Source organism: Excalfactoria chinensis, chromosome 14, assembly GCF_039878825.1.
Source record: "Excalfactoria chinensis isolate bCotChi1 chromosome 14, bCotChi1.hap2, whole genome shotgun sequence".
Lineage (NCBI taxonomy): Eukaryota > Metazoa > Chordata > Aves > Galliformes > Phasianidae > Excalfactoria > Excalfactoria chinensis.
In genome coordinates this window covers 5,575,461-5,593,804 of record NC_092838.1, presented here as the reverse complement: position 1 = coordinate 5,593,804, position 18,344 = coordinate 5,575,461, and the positions used below count along the sequence as shown (strand labels likewise).

The following is an 18,344-nucleotide window of genomic DNA, read 5'->3' as shown; positions in this document are numbered from 1 at the left end:
GTTTTATTTATTTATTTGCTGCTTTGTGGACAACGTTAGGTTTTCAGCGTCTCCCTGCTGTTTCTGAGCATGCAGACCAGTATTCGCTTGGTGCACCAGGCCATACTCCCTGCCCCAGTGCTGCTGCTGTCAGAATGCTGGCATTTTTCAGGAAGAGCAGAGCATCTGGCTTGAGTCGAGGTTGTCATTAATTGTGCTCCGTGTGGTTTCAGCAGGAGCGTTACTAAGGCAGCTGCCCAACTCCTGCCTCCCTGCTGCGTGGTGCTGCAGGCTCCAGTCCTTCCCCAGTGCTGCTCTCCAGCATGATCCAGCCCCGTGTCCCTGTGCCCAGCTGTGCTCAACCTTCCTGAACCAGGACATCATCTCACTACTCCAGTAACGTACAGCCTGTGTTTATTATATTTTTGTTAGATCCTTTTGTGAAAATTCAGCTTGTTCATGGATTGAAGTTAACAAAAACCAAGAAAACCTCCTGCATGCGGGGGACGATAGATCCCTTCTACAATGAATCCTTCAGCTTCAAGGTTCCCCAAGAAGAACTGGAAAATGCCAGCTTGGTGTTCACAGGTAAATGTGCTGCTGTTGTCGGTGTGGCCTTGCTCACCTCTGAGGTGAGCAAAGCAGCGTTTGCAGGCACGCAGTGAGCCCACACAGGGCAGTGCTGGTCCTGGTAGCTGCTCCAAAAGGGGCGGCCATTGCTGGAGTTCTGGGCAAGCTCAGTAAGCACACTGTGCTCTTCTGAGCCCTCCGCAGCTTGAGGCTGAAGCTGCTGGGGATTCACCTTGTCTGTTCTGTGCTTAATTGGTGCCATTGGGAATGGTTTTGTGCATTAATTACAGTCTTGGTGATAGTCAATATGACATAAAGCCAAAAATCAGAAGAATAAGAGATGAACATGGAATGATCCTAAACCCAACCACTGGCAAAGGTACTTTTGGTACCTGACGTAGTTTGCCTGCCAGATTATGCAGTCACCCGCAGCCATTCTTGAGTTCCCATGCTTCTAACTTTATTTTTTGGCAGATTCCTGCCCATTACTTTTCATTTTCATTTTACTTTTTCATTTACTTTTATTACCTTTCCAATAAGTGAAATGGATCTGTATCTGGAAGAAGAATACATTGACTTAAATTTCTTACATGGCAGATGCAGGTGTCACAGCTTGTACCGGGAGCCTAATTCCCACCCATTTGCTTGTTTCCAAACGTGTCACAGCAAAAGCAATGCTGATCAGTAATTTAAATCCTGCCCTTCACGTTCAAGTATTTCCTCAGCCAAAAGCCTATAATTAATCACATCTTTGCAGGCACGTCGTCCTTAATGCACCTTTCATGTGCGATGATGAGTCTGTTCTTGGAAGCTTCTGTCAGGTGCTCACATGACAGATGTGAAATACTCTTTTCTTTGTTTTCATCTTGTTATAGGAGGAAAAAATGGGCACAGTAGCAGCACTGTGTGATAGGGAGGGTGAGTGGGGTGTTCTGCTCCTCACTGGAGCTGAGGCAGTTGGCATTGACAAATGGTTGGATTTTTAATTCCTTTTTTTTTCCCCTCTGCATGTGTGTGTGCAAATAGATGTATTTTAAAGTAAGTGAGTTGGAAGTTAGTTGTGTGATTCATAATCAGCGCATCACGCAGTCAGGTTTCAGTGGTGTTTCTCTTACTTGGTGCTTGGCTGGTAACGCTTGCTTTGGAAGTTGCAGTAGGTAATCCTGGAATGCCTGTTTTTGCTCCAGGTTTCTGTTTGTTTGCCTTGTTTTTGCTGTGGTGGTTTTTTTCTATTGTTTGTTTTCTGGAGCTGATTTTTAATTTTATTGTTTTCTTTCCATGGCTCTAGTCCTTTAGGTCAGTTAATTAAATTTGCTGTTGAGTCAAAGTCCAATTGGGAAGGAAAATAATTGTGCTTGAAGGGTGGTTGATGCTGCTCTAAGTGGGTAGAGAGCTGCAAAACCAGTCATGGAAGCCAGGAAATGAGTATATCTTCAATAATTTAAAGGAGCCCTCTTTGTGGCTTCACATTTTGGACCCAGTGTGCAGCTGTCTTTACATTGGCTTGGCTTCATTTGAAGGCGGTGGAGCTGTGCCAGTCTCTATCAGCTCCTGCCTTCCTATGTGTAGCTACACTGCAGAGTGATGCACTATCAGACAAAGTACAGTTATTATTTTTTCCATGGTGTTTTTTTTTGTCTTGAAAAGCCAGATAGTCTATCGGTGCGTGCTAATGGAGATTTGTGCCTGTTTCTCCTGTGGCTTTCCCAACAACAGTGTGTAGCAGCCCTGCAACCTGACAGCTCTGTAGGCTTTCCTCTGCACTGCATTCCTCGTGGAGCAGCAGAGAACCACCCCTGGACTGAGCCCACATTGGGGCATAGCTGTGCTGGGGATGGGAAGCCCGTGTGTGCAGGTGGGGAGTGTGGAGGCAGCCGAGCAATGAGGCAAGATTTGGGGTGTTTTGGACCCTTTCTTAGACCGTTCTCCTTACAATCAGAATGATTAAGGTTGGAAAAGACCGCTAAGATCATCTAACCATCAACCCATCCCCAGCATGCTTGTGTCTCCCTGGGCATATTGGGTCTGCATTCTGGAGGTTATTGGTGTTCACAACCCAAAGTGCTTCTCTTTCCTTCCATGTTGGTGCAGGGCACTTGTGTCTTCTTCTCAGGTGCCTTCTGGGGATATCGCTGCCTCAGGGTTCCCACTCTGTGTCCACAAGGAGTTGAGATGAGCTGGGGGGAGGCTGTCTTCACCAGAGCACCATCTGTACACAGCTCCTCACCAGGAAAACAGTCAGGCCTTGTAACAAGCATCAATTAGTTACGCAACAACTTGTGGAGATGTTTGATTGTAATTTACTCCATCAGACACCTTATCTTGGTAATGAGCACCTGTGCAAACAGTGATATGTTTCTTTGTGGCGCTTTTATCCACTTGCAGCTTTTTGCAGCTTGACCAGCCCTGGGGCCATCTCTTTCTTGGGTGTGGGCAGCTTGAGGGCTGCCCCTAGCAGGACAGGTTTGAAAGGACAGCACATTCTCCTGAGCACACATACCTCTGAGCAAAGGCATTCATTATTCTTGGTCCTGTGGATAGTGGTTTTCAAATGCTGCCTTCAGGCAATAGCCTGAGGTCACCCCTGGGCACACTGCTGAGGACCTTGGTGCAGCAGCAGCTCCGTACTTGGGCTGGCTGAGTGCTGGCCTGTGGGTGTGTGCTGTTCCCTGGGAGGTTTGGGACTGAGCCCCAGAGTCCCAGCCTAACCTTCAGACAGCAAGAGGCATGATGACACCTGACATCCACGAGCCATGATGCTTTGATAATGGTTATAGCATTGTTAATAACAATTGGGCAATGCTGTTTGTGGTGCAGTAAAGCCCAGATGGCCCAATAAAAGCTGCTGAAGCTGTGAGGCAAATGGCGTCTTGGTGACTCTGTCTTCTGATCACTTACAGCTTGCAGGCACTCTCTCTTCTGAACCATTTGTAGGATTTTATGAGAGTCTCTTTGCTTTTCAGTGTGCTTTAACGATAATGTAGGAACATGTTGGTTTTGCTTTATTTTTTTTTAGTTCCTAAGGAAGTGGAGTTGAATGGTGGGATGCTGAACACCTACAGCTGTGGTTTCGAGGGCTGCCATGCACCACAGGGCTGTGACAACACCATGAGTGTTCCCTGCAGTAAGCACTGCTATGGTTTGTGTCTTCAGCCTTGAGATTGTGCTGATGCTTTATCCTGCAGCTCTAATTAACTTCCAGTTAATAGGGGAGTGCTTGATTAAAATAACAGATTGCTGTTCAACAGCAGTATACCACATTCCTCGTTATCTTGTTTTCCCTTTCCCTCAGCCCTTGGGAAAATGTGAGAACTGTTTAACGAAGTTTGAATTTTTTGAGGAAGAAAAATCTTTGTTGGGATGTAGTGATGCTGGTGTTCAGTTTGCTTTGACTGAAATGCTTTCTTTTGTGAAGAAATACTGCTTGCAGGAGTGTGTTTCAGACTGGATATTGGAAAAATTTCTTCTCAGAAGGAGCAATGAGGGTATTGTAATAGGCTGCCTGGGGGTGGTGGGGTCACCATCCATGAGCTGTTCAGGAAATGTGGAGATGTGGCACTGAGAGGGATGTGGTCAGTGGGCAAGGTGGGGGTGGGTGATGGTTGCACTAGATGATCTCTGTGGTCTTTTTCCAACCTCAGTGATTCTGTATTCATTTCTTACAGATCTCAAAGTCACATTTACCCAAAGTAATATAAACACGAAATAAAGTTATCTGGGATTCAGTCTGGATGAGTGGTGGTCAGGCTGGTGGTGGTGCGGATGTTGGACATGAGGTGATGCCTTTGGTTTTTGCCAAAAGCAAAAGATTTTTAGGAGCCCCAAGAATGGCATGCGGACACGTCAAGGCTTTTCATTGTTATTTTTCTTTTAATTAGTAGGCTGGTTTCCAAATGTTCAGATAATTGGAACAGGTTGAACTTAAATAATAGATTTGGCCCCTGGCTACTCCAGAAATACGTGTGAATTTTGATTTGCCTGGCTGTGTATGCTGGCATCTGAAGGTCATGCTTTCATCATCTTCAGGTGCCCATTTGCAGGGGGTGGGAAACACAATCTGTTTGGGGTCATTACGTGTCTAATTTTTGACTTGCTGCTTCAGATGTTCATGTCTTGTTTCTCCTCTTGCTTTTATTTCTCACAAAAATTCAGGCATTTTGTCTTTTGCACACATCTATGGGGAAAAAAGTTGTTTCCCCTGATATGAGGCAAGTGAAACTTTTTGCCTCCTCCATGCTGGCATACAGGAAAAAGAGGTTTCTATTGTTTTTCTGTTTTTTTCAGTTTTTTTTGGTGTTTTTTTTTTATGCTGTTCTGGGCAATGTAATATCTCTTAGATAAATAGGCAATTTGCTGCTAGAAGATTGTTCCTGTTAGACCTGTGCTTCTGAAGCAATGTGATGTCTATATATAGTTTCATATATCAGGAATATACAGATACTGCAGGTCAGAAGAGGAATCCAATCTGCGCTTAAACCTGTGTAATCCTATCTTAGTCAAAGGAAGAAAAGCAAAAAACATTGATGTCAGCAGAGGATTTTCTCAGGATTTAGACCTGTTTAATTTAGATCAGAAATTGGCCTTTGTTTCTGGCGTTACAAAATACTTTATGTATTTATGCAGTGTACACCATATGGTCTGTGCCTGGCTTTAAGGATAACAGACTGGTGCTGCTGCTCTGCTCCATATAGTGTGACCCAGCAGGTCAGCGGGGACACCTCTGCTCCTGGGGCAAAGGGACCCCAAACCAGCCCTGGAAATGGAAGATTGGCTATAAAAATAGTCACCTGGGGCCTTCCCTGGGGGAGAGGTCCTGCACTGGGATGGGAACTGCTTTTGGACTTTGGAATAAGGCTGTGGGCAAACTGCTGCAGGGAGAAGGAGCTGGTTCCCTCTGCTGAGACAATGGGGGGTCTGAACCCCCTCCTGCCTGCCTGCACTGTGGGATTTGGGCTGCTCAGGGCTACTGCTGCCTTTTTGCTCCAGGCTGGACACTTTAATGAGGAAGATGGGATTAATAACGATGAGAGCACCAGGATGCTTGTGCTTCTGAGCCAATCTGTTGCTTGCAAGTGAGGCAAAATGAAGACTCTTCATCCTGTCTGACTTTGTTAATAAGAAGTCAGTGGCTTCAGTCTGTGCATCACTGCAGGCATGGCAGAAAATGATGGTTTCTGGAGTTCTCTGGAATTTTTTTTTAGCAGTCTTCTGAAGAAAAGAGCAGAGCCTCTCTCAGAGCTGACCCACAGCACTTGCTGATGTTGCAGCCCATTAATTTAAACAGTGTCACGCCTCTCTCGACCTCACTCTTTTTATCTTGTTTTGCTCATGCAATGGTAAAAGAAATTGCAGCAGCATCTCACTGGGCTGTAATCTTTCTGTATATCAAATGAGGAACAGTCTGTGTGGCACTGGCTGCTCTGGGTGCTGAGCTGCCAGGGGATGAGATGCCCACAACAGAGGTGCAGGACGTGGAGCTGCCTCCCAGCTGCTGGGTTTGGCCACTCTCACGGTTCAGATTCCTTCTGCAGCTGGGTGTTGTGGGCAGCCTGATAGAGGAGGTGCAGGAAAGTGAGTTTTCCATGCAAATCAGCTTGTGGAGATTAAACTGGTAAGTGCAAAACCACTGTGTGTCCGCCCTTGCTTTTTTCTTTCTGCTGAATATTACTGGCCGCACTCAGGGAGCAAAGGGTAAAATTTGGTCCACCCCATGGCCTTCACAATAAGCATAGTTAGAATGTCTGCTAACAACACCCACTCTGCACTAAGTAGCTCTTTAATATTGATGTCAAACAGTTTAGAAGTAGTTTCAGACCTGTTTTAGATGGTGGACACAGCATGGAAAAGGCTGGACACTGATTTTTCTACCTGTACAGGCTGGGGAAGGAAATGCTGCTTGCCTGCTGCACTGGGTTGTGTGCCCATTGTGCTGTACTGAAGTACAGTACTGCCTGGGAGCAAGCTGAGCCCTGAGACTGGAGGCAGTGGACCCATGGGAGTTAAAGGCTTGTTGCTAATAGAGTTGGGGTTCCTTTGTTAGGAGATCACTATCTCACCAGACCTGTTTTTTGAGTAAGGTGCTGCTGCCCAGTTGTCCACATGCAATTTTGGTCAAGTCTTTGCAATTTTTCCTTTTCCTTGCAGTCTGATTGTATCCTGAGGATGCTACTGTGCAGTGTGGCTGCAGGAGCAGCACAGCAGCTGCCCAAGGCTTGCAGAGCTTGCAGCATAATGGTGACTGACAGCACCAGTGCTTCCATGGATGCAGTCATGGTTTGGACGCAGGGTTAGAAGTGTTCGGTGTTCCAAAGCTCTTTCAGTAAGACCATATACATGTGGGTATTTTTTCAGAGTCTAGCCTGGTGCATTGATATGAGAGATTAAGCTTTTACAGGCTGTGGCAACAGCAATTAAAAAGTATAATGTGTGAGATATTTGTAATGACTTTCAAGGCTGAGAGTTGACGCAGGTAGCCAGTGTTCTAGACCAGAGGCTGAAGCACCACTGGCAGTTGGGGCTGTCCATAGCTGAGTGTCAGGAGTGCAGGTGATCCATCAAAGCAATGCTCAATTATTTAAGGCCTTTTAAAATATTCAGTATGCAAACAAATTGCATTAAACACCCCAAAACTCCGGGGACAGTTAGGTTATGGGGGTTGCTGTGCTGTAAACAAGCTGATGGCATACTGATATAAACCAGGTGAAGGTGTTTTGCTTGATATCTAGCCCAAAGGAGATGGCATTTCTCCTTTTTTGGAGCAGAGGCCATGGGGCTGTAGGGCCCAGTGCCTGCAGGAGGCAGCAAAGGCTCAGAAAATCTTGGGCACATCTGGTGTGGGGCATTCAGAAGATGCAGATGTGCATGGTCATGGCTGAGCAAGGCACTTCCTTAAGGAAGCTTAAGGAATTGGCTTAAGAAAATGGTGTAAATTAGCTTTTGGGCTGGATCCATGATTGGCTGACACCATGCAGGCAGGCTCCTGGATCAGTTGGGATCAACGTGATGATAAGAGGATAGCACAGAAATGCTTTATTTGCATTGCATTGCTTGTCCTCAAGCATTCAGCCCTTTCAATGGACACTAGTGAACTCAATTTTCTTTTATATTTCAGCATTTCTACTAGAAAGAGATTCTTTTCTTTTTTTTTTTTTTTTTAAAGCCTTTCAGTTTGTAAATGCATCTCTCAGTAAAGAGCAGCTGCAAAAGGAATTGGTTTGACCTCTGCTTCCTTAATTGCTTTTTGCTCCAAGTTGGCCTGGAAATGAATGTTGCTATTGTGTAAATTGCTGCAATGGTGGAAAGAGAGACGATGAGATCAGGTGTGTAGGTTCAGTCAGGAAAATCACTTTGTTAACAGGAAAGCAGCGCCTACTGCCTGTAACCAGAGCGGGTCAGCCCGACAGACCCAGCTGATAATTACCTATTTTCTGCTTCTGAGCAGCCCTGCAGAGCTGGTGGGAGTGTGTTTAATCTGTGATCTCTTTGGAGCTCACCCTTGGGTTCTGGAGGGGTGCTGAGGGCCAGCTAATGTGGCCTGGGGCAGGAATGGAGAGCCAGGGCCTTCCTCCTGCAGAGACTGAAGGTGTAAGTGAGCGTATGTGGAGTTGCTCCTTCTATCTTGTGTGCTTTCCATTGTTTGGATCAGACCTGAGCACCTTGTGAGCCCCAGTTGGCATCATGAGGTCTGCAGTGTGGGGTGCTGGTGTCTGGGGAGGCTGCAGGTTCACCCAGCTGGGCTGGATGTGGTGCTGTCACTTATGGTCTGTGGGAGCGTTGTGAGCAAGTGCTCAGCCTTGGGAAACCTCCACCCTGTTCTTCAGCTGTAAGTCTACCTCTGTGCTATCGAAATTAGTTAATGAGAGAAGCAACAATGCTTGTGTAATTAGCACATTAATACCCTGAAGGAATCAGCATACTAATTACTTGACAGGATGAGAATAGAGGTCAGGTTCTCCAGAAGGGATGAGGGATGAGTCCTGTGGCTTCAGACAGCTCCATTAGGATGACAAAGCCTTTTCTATTTAGCAGTAACACCTCCAGCAAGGTGCTTTACCTTATAAGAATTCAAAATGCTTGAGTCAATGCTAAAACAAATGGCCCCTGCATTTAATGCACCTTCTATTTACAATCCTGCTGTGGACTGTGTCAGAAGAATCGTGTGCCTGGGATACTTTGCCTCTGCTAATTTAAGCTGTGAGTAATTGGTGGCATTTAGGACTTCCTGGCTTGAAATGGTTTTGTCGCTCAGGATTAAGCTTCATCCTCTTCTGTGCATGAAATAAAGAAAAGGAAAACAAAAAAGCGGGGAAGAAACAGCTATATTTTAAAAAGTAGGAAGCATTTGATTTGAGGGGGCTTTTATGTGATTTTATCATGCTTGTTTTTGCTAGAGTGATAAATTGTAGCAGGCCGTTTGGCATAGCTATTGCTAGCCACATTTGTGATCTCTTCCCTTATGGGAGAACCCATAAATAACACTGGCAGGCTGTGTACTGGTGGGGATGGGTGGCTTACAGCTCCTTACTGCAGCCTCAGAGGCAGCTCCCCAGGCAGCATAGAGCTGCCCTCAGGACAACAGCACCTGTTGGAGATGTGCCTCCAGGTGCTGGTGGCTTCACCTCTGGGAACTGATGGGGACAACCTGGGTGGCCACAGATGTCCTAAGGTGGGGGGCGTGAAGGTTTTGCTTGCATGGCTAAAGGTGTTGTGGTGAGGAGAGGGCCGAGCCAGCACTTAGTGGACCGGTGTGCTGGGCATGCTGCAGTAGCACTAAGCTGCCTGCATGGCTCCTGGTGGCCATGAGAACAGAACTTTGCTGTTCCCAAAGATAACCCTAGGTCATTTGGTAAGAAAACTCATCTCAAGCACAGGCTGAGATGCAGTGCTGAGGGGTGCTGCTACTTGCAGAGGGAGCATGTTCTGTGCTAGTGCCCACCTCTGAACCTACCTGCTTGGGTCCTGGAGCCCCTGCAGGCGTTTGTTCTTAGAAGTCCTCCTCTTTCATGGGAAAGGTTTTAATCTTTAGTGTTCTAGCCAGTGCCTGCGGTTATCCTGGCTTCAGCTTTTGTAGACTTTTGGTTCAACTTCCTAATGAGCTGTGGCTTTATTTCTCAAAACACAAGGTGCTTTTATGCCTGTCCAACAGGAGCGCTCAGCCTTGGCCAGCATCAGGCCCATAATTACCGACTGCAACTGTCTGCAGCTTTGTTCCACGAGGCTGGGCTAGCACAAAGGACAGGCGTTAGGCTTGCGTCTCTTCCTTGGTTACTTCCCTGGTCTTTTAACAAGTTATAATTACAGAAAATTGGTTCTGTATCAGCATCCCACTGGCAGCCTGTGTGTGTGAGATTCCTATCTGTAATTTGGGAATGATACTGATTGTCATTACAAGGGGTCGCTGACGTTTGTGTTTGAAGAATGATAAGGAGGTCATTCTCCAAAGGATCTGGAGGATGATTCTTGTTCATGTACCCAAGTCAAGGCTGTTGCCTGGATGCTTCAGGATCCTGATATGCTTGGACAAAGATTTTGGCCTTTCTTTAGTTGGTATAATTGTTTACCATATTCTTGCTAAATAGGAATGTGGATTTGTGAGTAATGTTTATTTCAATTATATTGAAATCTGAGTACAACTTCTCTTTTTTTCCTTCCAAACTACTCAGCCTGTCTCTTGGCTCGATGAGCTGCATGCTAAAAATTCCAGTGTCCTGGTTAAACCTTCTACAAAAGCTCTTTAAGAAACATCCTCAAAATGTCACTGGCATCTCAGGTGCTGGGGTGGCACAAGCACAGGACACGGCCATCCTCTGGGGCTCACGTTCTGCAGTGCTCAGGGTGGCTGAGCGAGATGCTTTCCTTGATCTGTCCCCGTTTCTGCTTCCCACAGTGTACGGGCACAACATGAAGAGCAGCAATGACTTCATTGGGCGGATCGTCATCGGTCAGTACTCCACAGGTGCTCCCGAGTCCAACCACTGGCGTCGGATGCTCAACGCGCACCGGACGGCTGTGGAGCAGTGGCACAGCCTGCGCTCACGGGAGGAGTGTGACCGCGTCTCCCCGGCGTCCCTGGAGGTGACATGAGGTGTGACACCTGCGGCGGCCGAACCAAACAGGCGGGCAAGGCGGGGAACAAACTCCAACCTCCAAATCACCCAACCTCACTTCCACCCCACAGCAGCTCCATTGGACTGAAGCAGCTGCCAGTACCCACCTGGATGCGTTGGCCTTTGTGCAAACCTCTGCTGCGCCAGACATGTCCTGCCAGGTCCTGTGCCAGCAGCTCCTCGGTGGCACCGGCCGCCTGACTGGCCGGACCCATTGCTCCCCGCGCCCGGCACCGCTCTGTTGTTCCAGTGGCAGAGCAGCAGGTGGCAGGTGGAGGTGCCACAGGACATGCCAAGATGGGGAAGAGTTCTGAGTTGCGTCCACTCTCCTTATGATCCAAATCCATGACTCGTCCTCTAGGAGATATACGTACCTGTGTGCTCTTGTTGGTGAACATCATAATTAGGCTAGGATGTTTTTTTAAATGGTAGAAGCTGTGGTGAAGTCGATTCTGGCTCCAGTTTTGTCCTTGTACTTGTTTCAACAGAATTAAGCTCCTGTTACTACATGGCCAGCACATGCAGCCCTTGCTGTGCGGGGCCGACGTGCTGCCAGCAGCGGTGTCTGCCACTCTCCATAGCAGTCTGTGTGCGTCCAATAGGTACTGTGATGATATAGCGAGTAAATGTCTCCAGTAGCATTTATACTTCTCAATCCTACCTGATGTAGTGCAAAAGAAACCTGCTGTGGGGACTTCTGCAGTTAAGAATGCCCCCAGTGCACAATTTTACTTCCCTGATAGACTGCAGTGACTCCTTCTGTGTTGTGTGTGTTTGCCGAGGTAGTTTTCCAGGTCGGCACATGAACGTAGGTGTGGTCAAACTGTCCCGTTGGTTGCTTCTGTACATTACTATTATTTTTTCCACAGCATATTGTCTGGTATGATGCAGATTGTATATTTATTGACAATAAAAATCTATTTAACTGTGCCACGCACCCTGAGGTGGTAACTGTTAGCAGAATTCATTCTTGCGTTGGGCTCAGTTACGTTTATGGTGCAAGGAAAGGCAAACCAGAGGGCTGGAGCTGGCCTTTCTCTGGATTCACCTGCTGAAAGTTGTTTTGGGGGAGCAGGGCTGGAGCTGGCACGGACTTACCTGCTTGGTGGCCAAGAGCCCCATTCCTGCTGGGTGCATTCCCAGCCAGAGCACCCTGAAGAGATGGAGTCTGATGTGTGGTGTCTGCATGGGGCTGCGGGTCGCTGTGCTCTGCAGGAGCTGCCCCCAACTTATCACAGATTGTAAAAGTTTGATTTATTTTAAACCAACGTTGTGGCTGTAGGAGAATCTGTATCTTGCCTTCTGCCCATTCACAACTCATACTGGAGGGATGGCATCTGCAAGAGAGCAGGGTTTGCTGCAGTCCCAGAAAAAGCTGTAAATTTAGGTTGGTTGTTAAGAGTTAGAAGGGAGCAGCACTGACTGTGTTCCCAATTAGGGCACTCAGTGCTGGGAAATGGGAAATGGAGCAGGACCACAGAGTTCTATAGCATGTGTGTATGTTTCCCTTACCTGTGCGCTGATACTAGAAAATGACTTAATACAATGTTGTGTTATTTTGTTTTTCCAAATTAGAAGTTTATTTCCAAACACAGTTCTGACCACAGAAAGGAGACATTCTGGAGCATCTATCGCATCTCTGCTTGATGTTGAAGGTTTCCTCGCGTTGCAGGACGGCACGAGCACGGCGTGGACCTGGCAGGTGGGTGGCATTGTGAACGAAGCAGCCTTGCTCTGGGCGGCACAGCCAGTGCCTTTCGCTCTGGGCTCCAGGCGCTGATACAGCCAACCCACAGCGCGCTACGGGGCAGTACGGGAGCGCAGCCCCGCCGGGAGCCGCATCCCCGCCCGGTTCGGGGAGGAGGGCAGCATTGGGGAGGTGCGGGGCCGCCTCCTGCCGCGGGTGGGGCCGGAGCTGCCCCCAGTGCCGCCGCCTGCCCTGGCCGGAGCCGAGGACCGAGGAGCTGCGGCGATGGGCTGCGGCCGTGCCGTGTGCGTGCTGCTGGCTGCTGCGCTTCTGCCTGCCCGCGCCTTCCCCCAGACCAACATCAAAATCAGCCAAGGTGAGTGAGAACGCGGTTTCGGGCAGCGAGGTCGGGCCGTCTCGGAGGGGCAGCGGCAGACTTCCCAGTTTCTCCTGCTCCAGAATTCTCAGGTTTGTCAACTTTCTGGCTTCTCCTGGGAGGATGAGCCCAGGCCAATCTGGAAAATGACAAATACGTGGTTCCTCCTATTCCTCTGCCTTTTTTTTCCCCCCTGTATGTAAGTCTGAAGCATGGGGTGACAGCAGCTGCTCTGTGCCACTTAGATCTCTTGCACACTTGTTAACGGGGCTGGATGGAGCTGTGCCTGTGCTCAGTGCAGCACAAGGTTTGTTTGTAGGGGTCTGAGTGGAGAGGGAGCCGCTAAGTGCTACTCATGAGGAAAAGGATCAATACTTGGCTGTTTTTCCTGCCAAATGCCTCATCAATGGCAGCTTTCCTCCTACTAATTAAGGAGTACAAAAATGCAAGATAACTGCTATCTCTTACCTCTGGCTGTAGCAGAGCTGCAGGGGGCTGCTGCTGTTGGCTGCGGCAGCCTCACATCTCAGAGCATGTGTGACATGAGATTCCAATCTGGAAGGACAGCTTGGTTTTATTATAGGCTCTTAAAAAAAACAGAGCCCTCTGTCTGAGTGGATGTTGCTTTTCTGATGCTCTTCAACTGTTCTTTAAAGTTTTACTTGGAAATCTATGACTGGTACCTAAATAAATAAATAAGCAAACAAAAACCAACACAAAAACAAATGACTGCAGGGTGTGCAAAACATTGCTCAGTTACTGACTGGTCTCCATATCCATCAGTGGCTGCTGACCCTCAGACACAAGGGAAATACCACCCTGCTGGGGCAGGGACTCGTGCAGTTGGTGCTGTGTCTCCTTCAGTAGCATCCTGAGACCAAAAAAAAGATAACGCTCAAGAAACTGCCTGGGGATTGTTTTGTTGTTGGGAAGTGAAGCTTTCTGTGCCAGATTCTGCACGGTTGTGACACAGGGTTTGTCCTGTGATGGGATCCTGATGGCTCTGAGCCGGGTCTCAGTAATAAGTAAATGCGTGGTGTACGAAGCTCTCTTTCTGACCCTAAATTCTTGCTTTCCAGTTTTTCTGGATGTTACCTACCTGGCGTGGATCTTACCTTCAGCCAAGTTTAGACCAGGAATTTGGGGACAAAGGGCTGATGTGCCATGGGGCTGGCAGGAAGCTGGTGCTGCAGGTGGTAGCATTTCTTCAGGTGCTGCTCTGGCCCTTGGGAACTGATGCTGCTGAGGGGGACGTTTTGTTGCGGGTCTTAAATCTGAGGACCTGGTCAGAATATGTCCCATTCCTGTTTACGTTAAGTATCGTTTTCATCTGCTGGCTTAGGTTATGAAGTTTTCCTATAGGGCTGTGAGTGTGCTCATATACTCGTGCATAGAATTTCTTATGGCTTTTCTGCTAAAAATAGTTCCTGAGGATCCCAGATCACGGCAGCACCCCCAGTTGTTGCTGCCTGTAAACGTAAGAGCAGAAATCCTCCTCCAAAGAGAGAGCCGGAGCCTCTGATCCTGACCCAAGAGAGAGGATGCTAATTAAATGTTGACCTCCCTTCTTTTCCTTTTTGGTATATTTAACCTTACATTCCTTCTGGCACCTCTGGTTCGCTGAAGCTCATCAAATTAATGCTACCTAATGGGAAGCAGCGCAGAATAACAAAGGAGGGCTGTCTGCTTCTCCACTCAGTTTTGGCTGTGTGGGACAAGGGGGGGGCAGTGATCCTCCAGGGCAGGGAGTGCTGAGGGCCCCAGTGTGATCCAAGAAGGGAGGGAATTGCTGGGCTCTGCCCTGTGAATTTTGCCACCATGCTGCTGGAGGTGAAGAATTCGCCAGGGCTTTTTGTGCCTCTGTAGAACAGCTGGGGGGCAGCAGCCTTTTTCCCTGGATCCAGCCCTCTGCCCCCACTCTGGGTGTGATGCCACAGGAAATCACATCAGCTTGTGGCATTCCTGGTCCTTCTGCTCTGTGGCTGCAACAACAATGGCTCACTTTTCTTAGGGCTGTTCTTTTCCCATTGCAAGATGAGCTGGATGTTATCCTGCACCACACATCACCTCTGAGTTGCCTCGATCTTGGCTGTGCTGCTCTGAAGCTGCTCCTCATCTTTTTTTGCCATACCAACATTGCCTTCACTGCCCTCTCAACAGATGTGGCTGTTGGTGGGGATCTGCTCTTCTCTGCTCACCACTGTCTGACCAGTTTCCTCCAGGCTCTTCAACACCCGAGGCCTTTCAGCAGTGCCTTGACCTCTCCAGCCTTGACCCTGTTACCTGCTTGGGTAGCTCAGTGGCATCTGCCTATCCCAGGGCCAGCCTTGCCCTGAGCCTTGCTCCTGGCCCCACAGTCATTCCAACAAGGCCCAGGGGGGAGTCAGGAGATGATGCTGAGGGAGCTGGGGTCCATCAAGACTCAGAACCTACAGGCTATGAGGGTTCAGCCTGTTTGTTATGTGGTTTTGGGGTGTGCATGTGTATTAGTGTTTGTTGGTATGTGCTCTTTGTCCTCTGCTCCTCATAAAGGAGGCTGCAGAGGGATGTGTTCATGCTGTTGCAAAGTTTTCATTATGTAAAGTCTCCAAAAATGTCTCTTGTGCCCCCAAAATAGCCTCACTTGAGGAAGTTCCCTTGCCCTGCTGTAGAGCTCTGCAGGGCCCCAACTCTTATCTCCCAGGGAGGCAGATAGAGCAGCACTGCTCCCCATGGCCTCCCCAAGGCTATTTCTGGCCTGCAACATAAGGCATGCCGGTGTGCACAGCTTCCACAGGGCTAGAACAGGAGATGTGCTGAAAGGGAGCTGTGGCCTCTCAGGAGCGCGATACCACATCAAACATGCTTGCAGTGCAAGTCTCAGTATTCTTCTAGGTGGCCACTAAAATAGGGAAACTCGTGGCTTTTTGCAGAGTTTGTTCAGGCTTGTGCAAAATCTTGCATGACTTCAGCCAAACCTGCTTTTTTGCCCATATGTATTGGCTTTGGCTTGTTGTCAAGGAGCAGAGGTGGCTGCTGCTTCTCCCACATCTCCTGTGTGTTCTCTGCTCTGCCCTTAGCCCTGCCGGAGCCTGTGCATGCCTATTCCTGCCCTCTTTTCTGGACCGAGTATGAAGGGCATTGCTACCGCTACTTCCCCATCAATAAAACCTGGGCCGAGGCCGACCTCTACTGCGCAGAGTTCTCCATTGGCATCAGGTCAGCAAAGCTGGCCTCCATTCACAGGTGAGAGCCACCGAGTGTCCTCTTCCTCCTGGGGAAGTGGGGACTTGGGGACCAAATCCAATTCCATGCAGCAGCCAAGGCCAGCCTGCGATAACCTCTCACTGCTACACATCTGCTCTTTTGCCAGCTGGGAAGAGAACGTCTTTGTGTACGACCTGGTGAACAGCCGCGTGCCCGGCATCCCCACCGACATCTGGATGGGGCTCAATGACCTGCGGCAGGTGAGCAGCCCTGGCCTCTGCTTCCTTTCCTGTTTCTCCTGGTTGTTGCAGTAAGTAGGGCAGAACGCTTGGTGTGTTGGCAGCTGCCTTCCTGCTTAGGTTTTCTTTCCTTGGAAACCAGAGAGTTATTCTGTGGTTTAGAGAATGGAGCACTCTATTGCTATCCTTTTGTAGGCTGAAAATTTCTCCAATGTCAAAAATCACCAAGTTTCAGTGATTTCTTATGATGCTCTGTAGCTTTTAAAAAACTGGCCTGTTGGGGGGGAATTTCCTCACCATAATAAAAATTGGGATGATCAGAACAGTCACGCATCAGCAATTCCTTGGAAAGAAGAAGAAAAGGAGGAGAAGGAACATGGAATTTTACGTTCTCCAGTTACAAGATTGATTTCAAGAGAACCCCTGCGCTGTGCTGCAGCCCTGTGGAGCTGCGTTTCACTGATGTTTTATGGGCACTTAAGAAATGCAAAATGAACCTTATCATTTATTGCTGTAGCTTGAATTATAGTATGGAGGGATGTTAAAGCAACGTACAACAAGAGGGATGTTGAATTGCTTGAGCATGAGCAGAAAAGAGCAATGAAACTAGGGGAGGACAAGAAAACAAGTTATGAGGAGTTGCTGAGGGAGCGGGGGCTGCTCGGTCTGTGGTCTCAAGTTGTGCCAGGAGAGATTTAGATGGGAAATCAGGAAGAATTTCGTCATGGAGAGAACGGTGAAGCGTTGGTATGGGCTGTCCAGGGTGGTGGTGGAGTCCCTGGAGGTATTTAAGAGAGGAGCATATGTGGCACTGAGGGACATGGATAAGTGATAGGACACGGTAGGTCAGGTTGATGGTTGGACTTGATGCTGGAGATCCTTTCCAACCTTAGTGCCTGTATGGTTCTATGCTATAAGTTTGCGGTGCAGATTGCTAGTGCTCCCTGGGGCAGATTTTCAGCTGTATAACCCCACGAGTTGCTTGCTCATGTGTCTCTGTAGTGTCCTGCACCAATCCCTGTTTGGGTGTGTGGCAACGGGTTGCCTTGGGACAGGGTCTGAGGGACCTTGTCACTTGCTCTGCAGTGACTGCACCTCTGCCTGTGCCCCACAGGAGGGTCACTTCGAGTGGACAGACGGCACCTCCTATGACTACAACTACTGGGATGGCAGCCAGCCCGATGACGGCATCCACTCCATCCCAGAGGAGGAGGACTGTGTACAGATCTGGTACCGGGCCAGCAGCGGTAAGCATGCGGTTCAAGGGCACACTGAGTCCTATTTGCATGCAAATAAATTCTGTCTGCTCGTGCTTTTCTGAAGAGGCTGCTTGGCAGGGTGATGATTTGCATTTAAATCTTTATTTTCTGCTTTTCTTCACAGAGCAGGGTGTTTTCTCTATAACTGCACTCACACACACGCTTTCCCTCTGCTTACATCCATCCTCAGCAACAAGGGGGGAACATCACTGGAGAATCACTAAATTTAGTCAAAGTTAACATGTTGTGATCTCCCCCTGTATGCACAGCTTGCTGTTAAACCCATCCCTTGTCCAGCTTTCCCCTCCACTCCCACCATGGGCTCTCACTAAAGCATGGCAAGACCCTGATTGTGTGAGGAGCCCAGAGGCATCCCTGGGCTGGCTGGGTACCTTGCCTCATGCCTTGTTTTTTGGGGCAGCGCTGCGCTCCTGGAACGACAACGCCTGCGGCCGGACCTTCCCCTTTGTCTGCAAAATCCCCTCGCTGGCCCTGGACTGAGCCTGACTGCGTGCCCAGCTTTGTGCTGCCTCACTGGGGCAGGGTTGGGATGGAGCAGGTTTCGTGCTCTTCACCTCAGCCCTGGACCTCTGCCTGCTGACAAGCGAGCTGCAGAGCAATAGAAGCCCCCAGATTTAAGCCTGGGGTTGGGTTTAAAATAAACTCTCACAGGAAATCTGTAGGAAATCTGTTGTTTTATCAATGCAGAAGCAGTGGCTGCAGGTGGAGAACTGGGAGAAAAGGGGATGGGCTGTCGCTGGGCACTGTGGGGTCGGGATGATGGCTTGGAGTGGGGGGGGGGAGTGGGGAAGAACTTGGAGCAGCTGTGCTGTAAGAGGATAGCTAGTGTGTGTGTACACGTATAGCATGCGCACGTGTCAAATGCGGTGGCTGTGCCATCAGCTGCAGGCAGATTGGTCTTCCTAACTTTAAAGAGCAAAT

The 18,344-nt window shown here is 48.7% G+C and overlaps 2 protein-coding genes across 4 annotated transcripts in view; both read left to right on the top strand.

The window, feature by feature from the left end:
• Positions 1 to 11,604, top strand: part of SYT17 (synaptotagmin 17) — a 31,861-nt gene extending 20,257 nt beyond the window's left edge. For all 3 annotated transcript variants that reach the window (XM_072349073.1, XM_072349071.1, XM_072349070.1), the window contains 2 exons: positions 412 to 567; positions 10,436 to 11,604. In XM_072349073.1, the coding sequence (XP_072205174.1) occupies positions 412 to 567; positions 10,436 to 10,632 (353 nt within the window). In that variant the 3' untranslated portion in view covers positions 10,633 to 11,604. The remainder of the gene's footprint in view (positions 1 to 411; positions 568 to 10,435) is intronic.
• Positions 11,605 to 12,548: 944 nt separating this feature from the next.
• Positions 12,549 to 18,086, top strand: CLEC19A (C-type lectin domain containing 19A). Its single transcript, XM_072349074.1, has 5 exons — positions 12,549 to 12,718; positions 15,778 to 15,943; positions 16,071 to 16,164; positions 17,258 to 17,390; positions 17,824 to 18,086. The coding sequence occupies exons 1-5, from the start codon at positions 12,628 to 12,630 to the stop codon at positions 17,901 to 17,903; spliced, it is 564 nt and encodes a 187-aa protein (XP_072205175.1). The 5' UTR covers positions 12,549 to 12,627; the 3' UTR covers positions 17,904 to 18,086.
• The last annotated feature ends 258 nt before the right edge of the window (positions 18,087 to 18,344 follow it).

What these genes read in the sequence shown, in the direction of transcription:
- CLEC19A (XM_072349074.1), top strand. Translation starts at nt 12,628, where the DNA reads ATGGGCTGCGGCCGTGCCGTGTGCGTGCTGCTGGCTGCTGCGCTTCTG. An exon ending in AAGCTGGCCTCCATTCACAG is followed by an intron (nt 15,944 to 16,070) that starts GTGAGAGCCACC and finishes CTCTTTTGCCAG; the next exon opens with CTGGGAAGAGAACGTCTTTG. An exon ending in GGCTCAATGACCTGCGGCAG is followed by an intron (nt 16,165 to 17,257) that starts GTGAGCAGCCCT and finishes TGTGCCCCACAG; the next exon opens with GAGGGTCACTTCGAGTGGAC.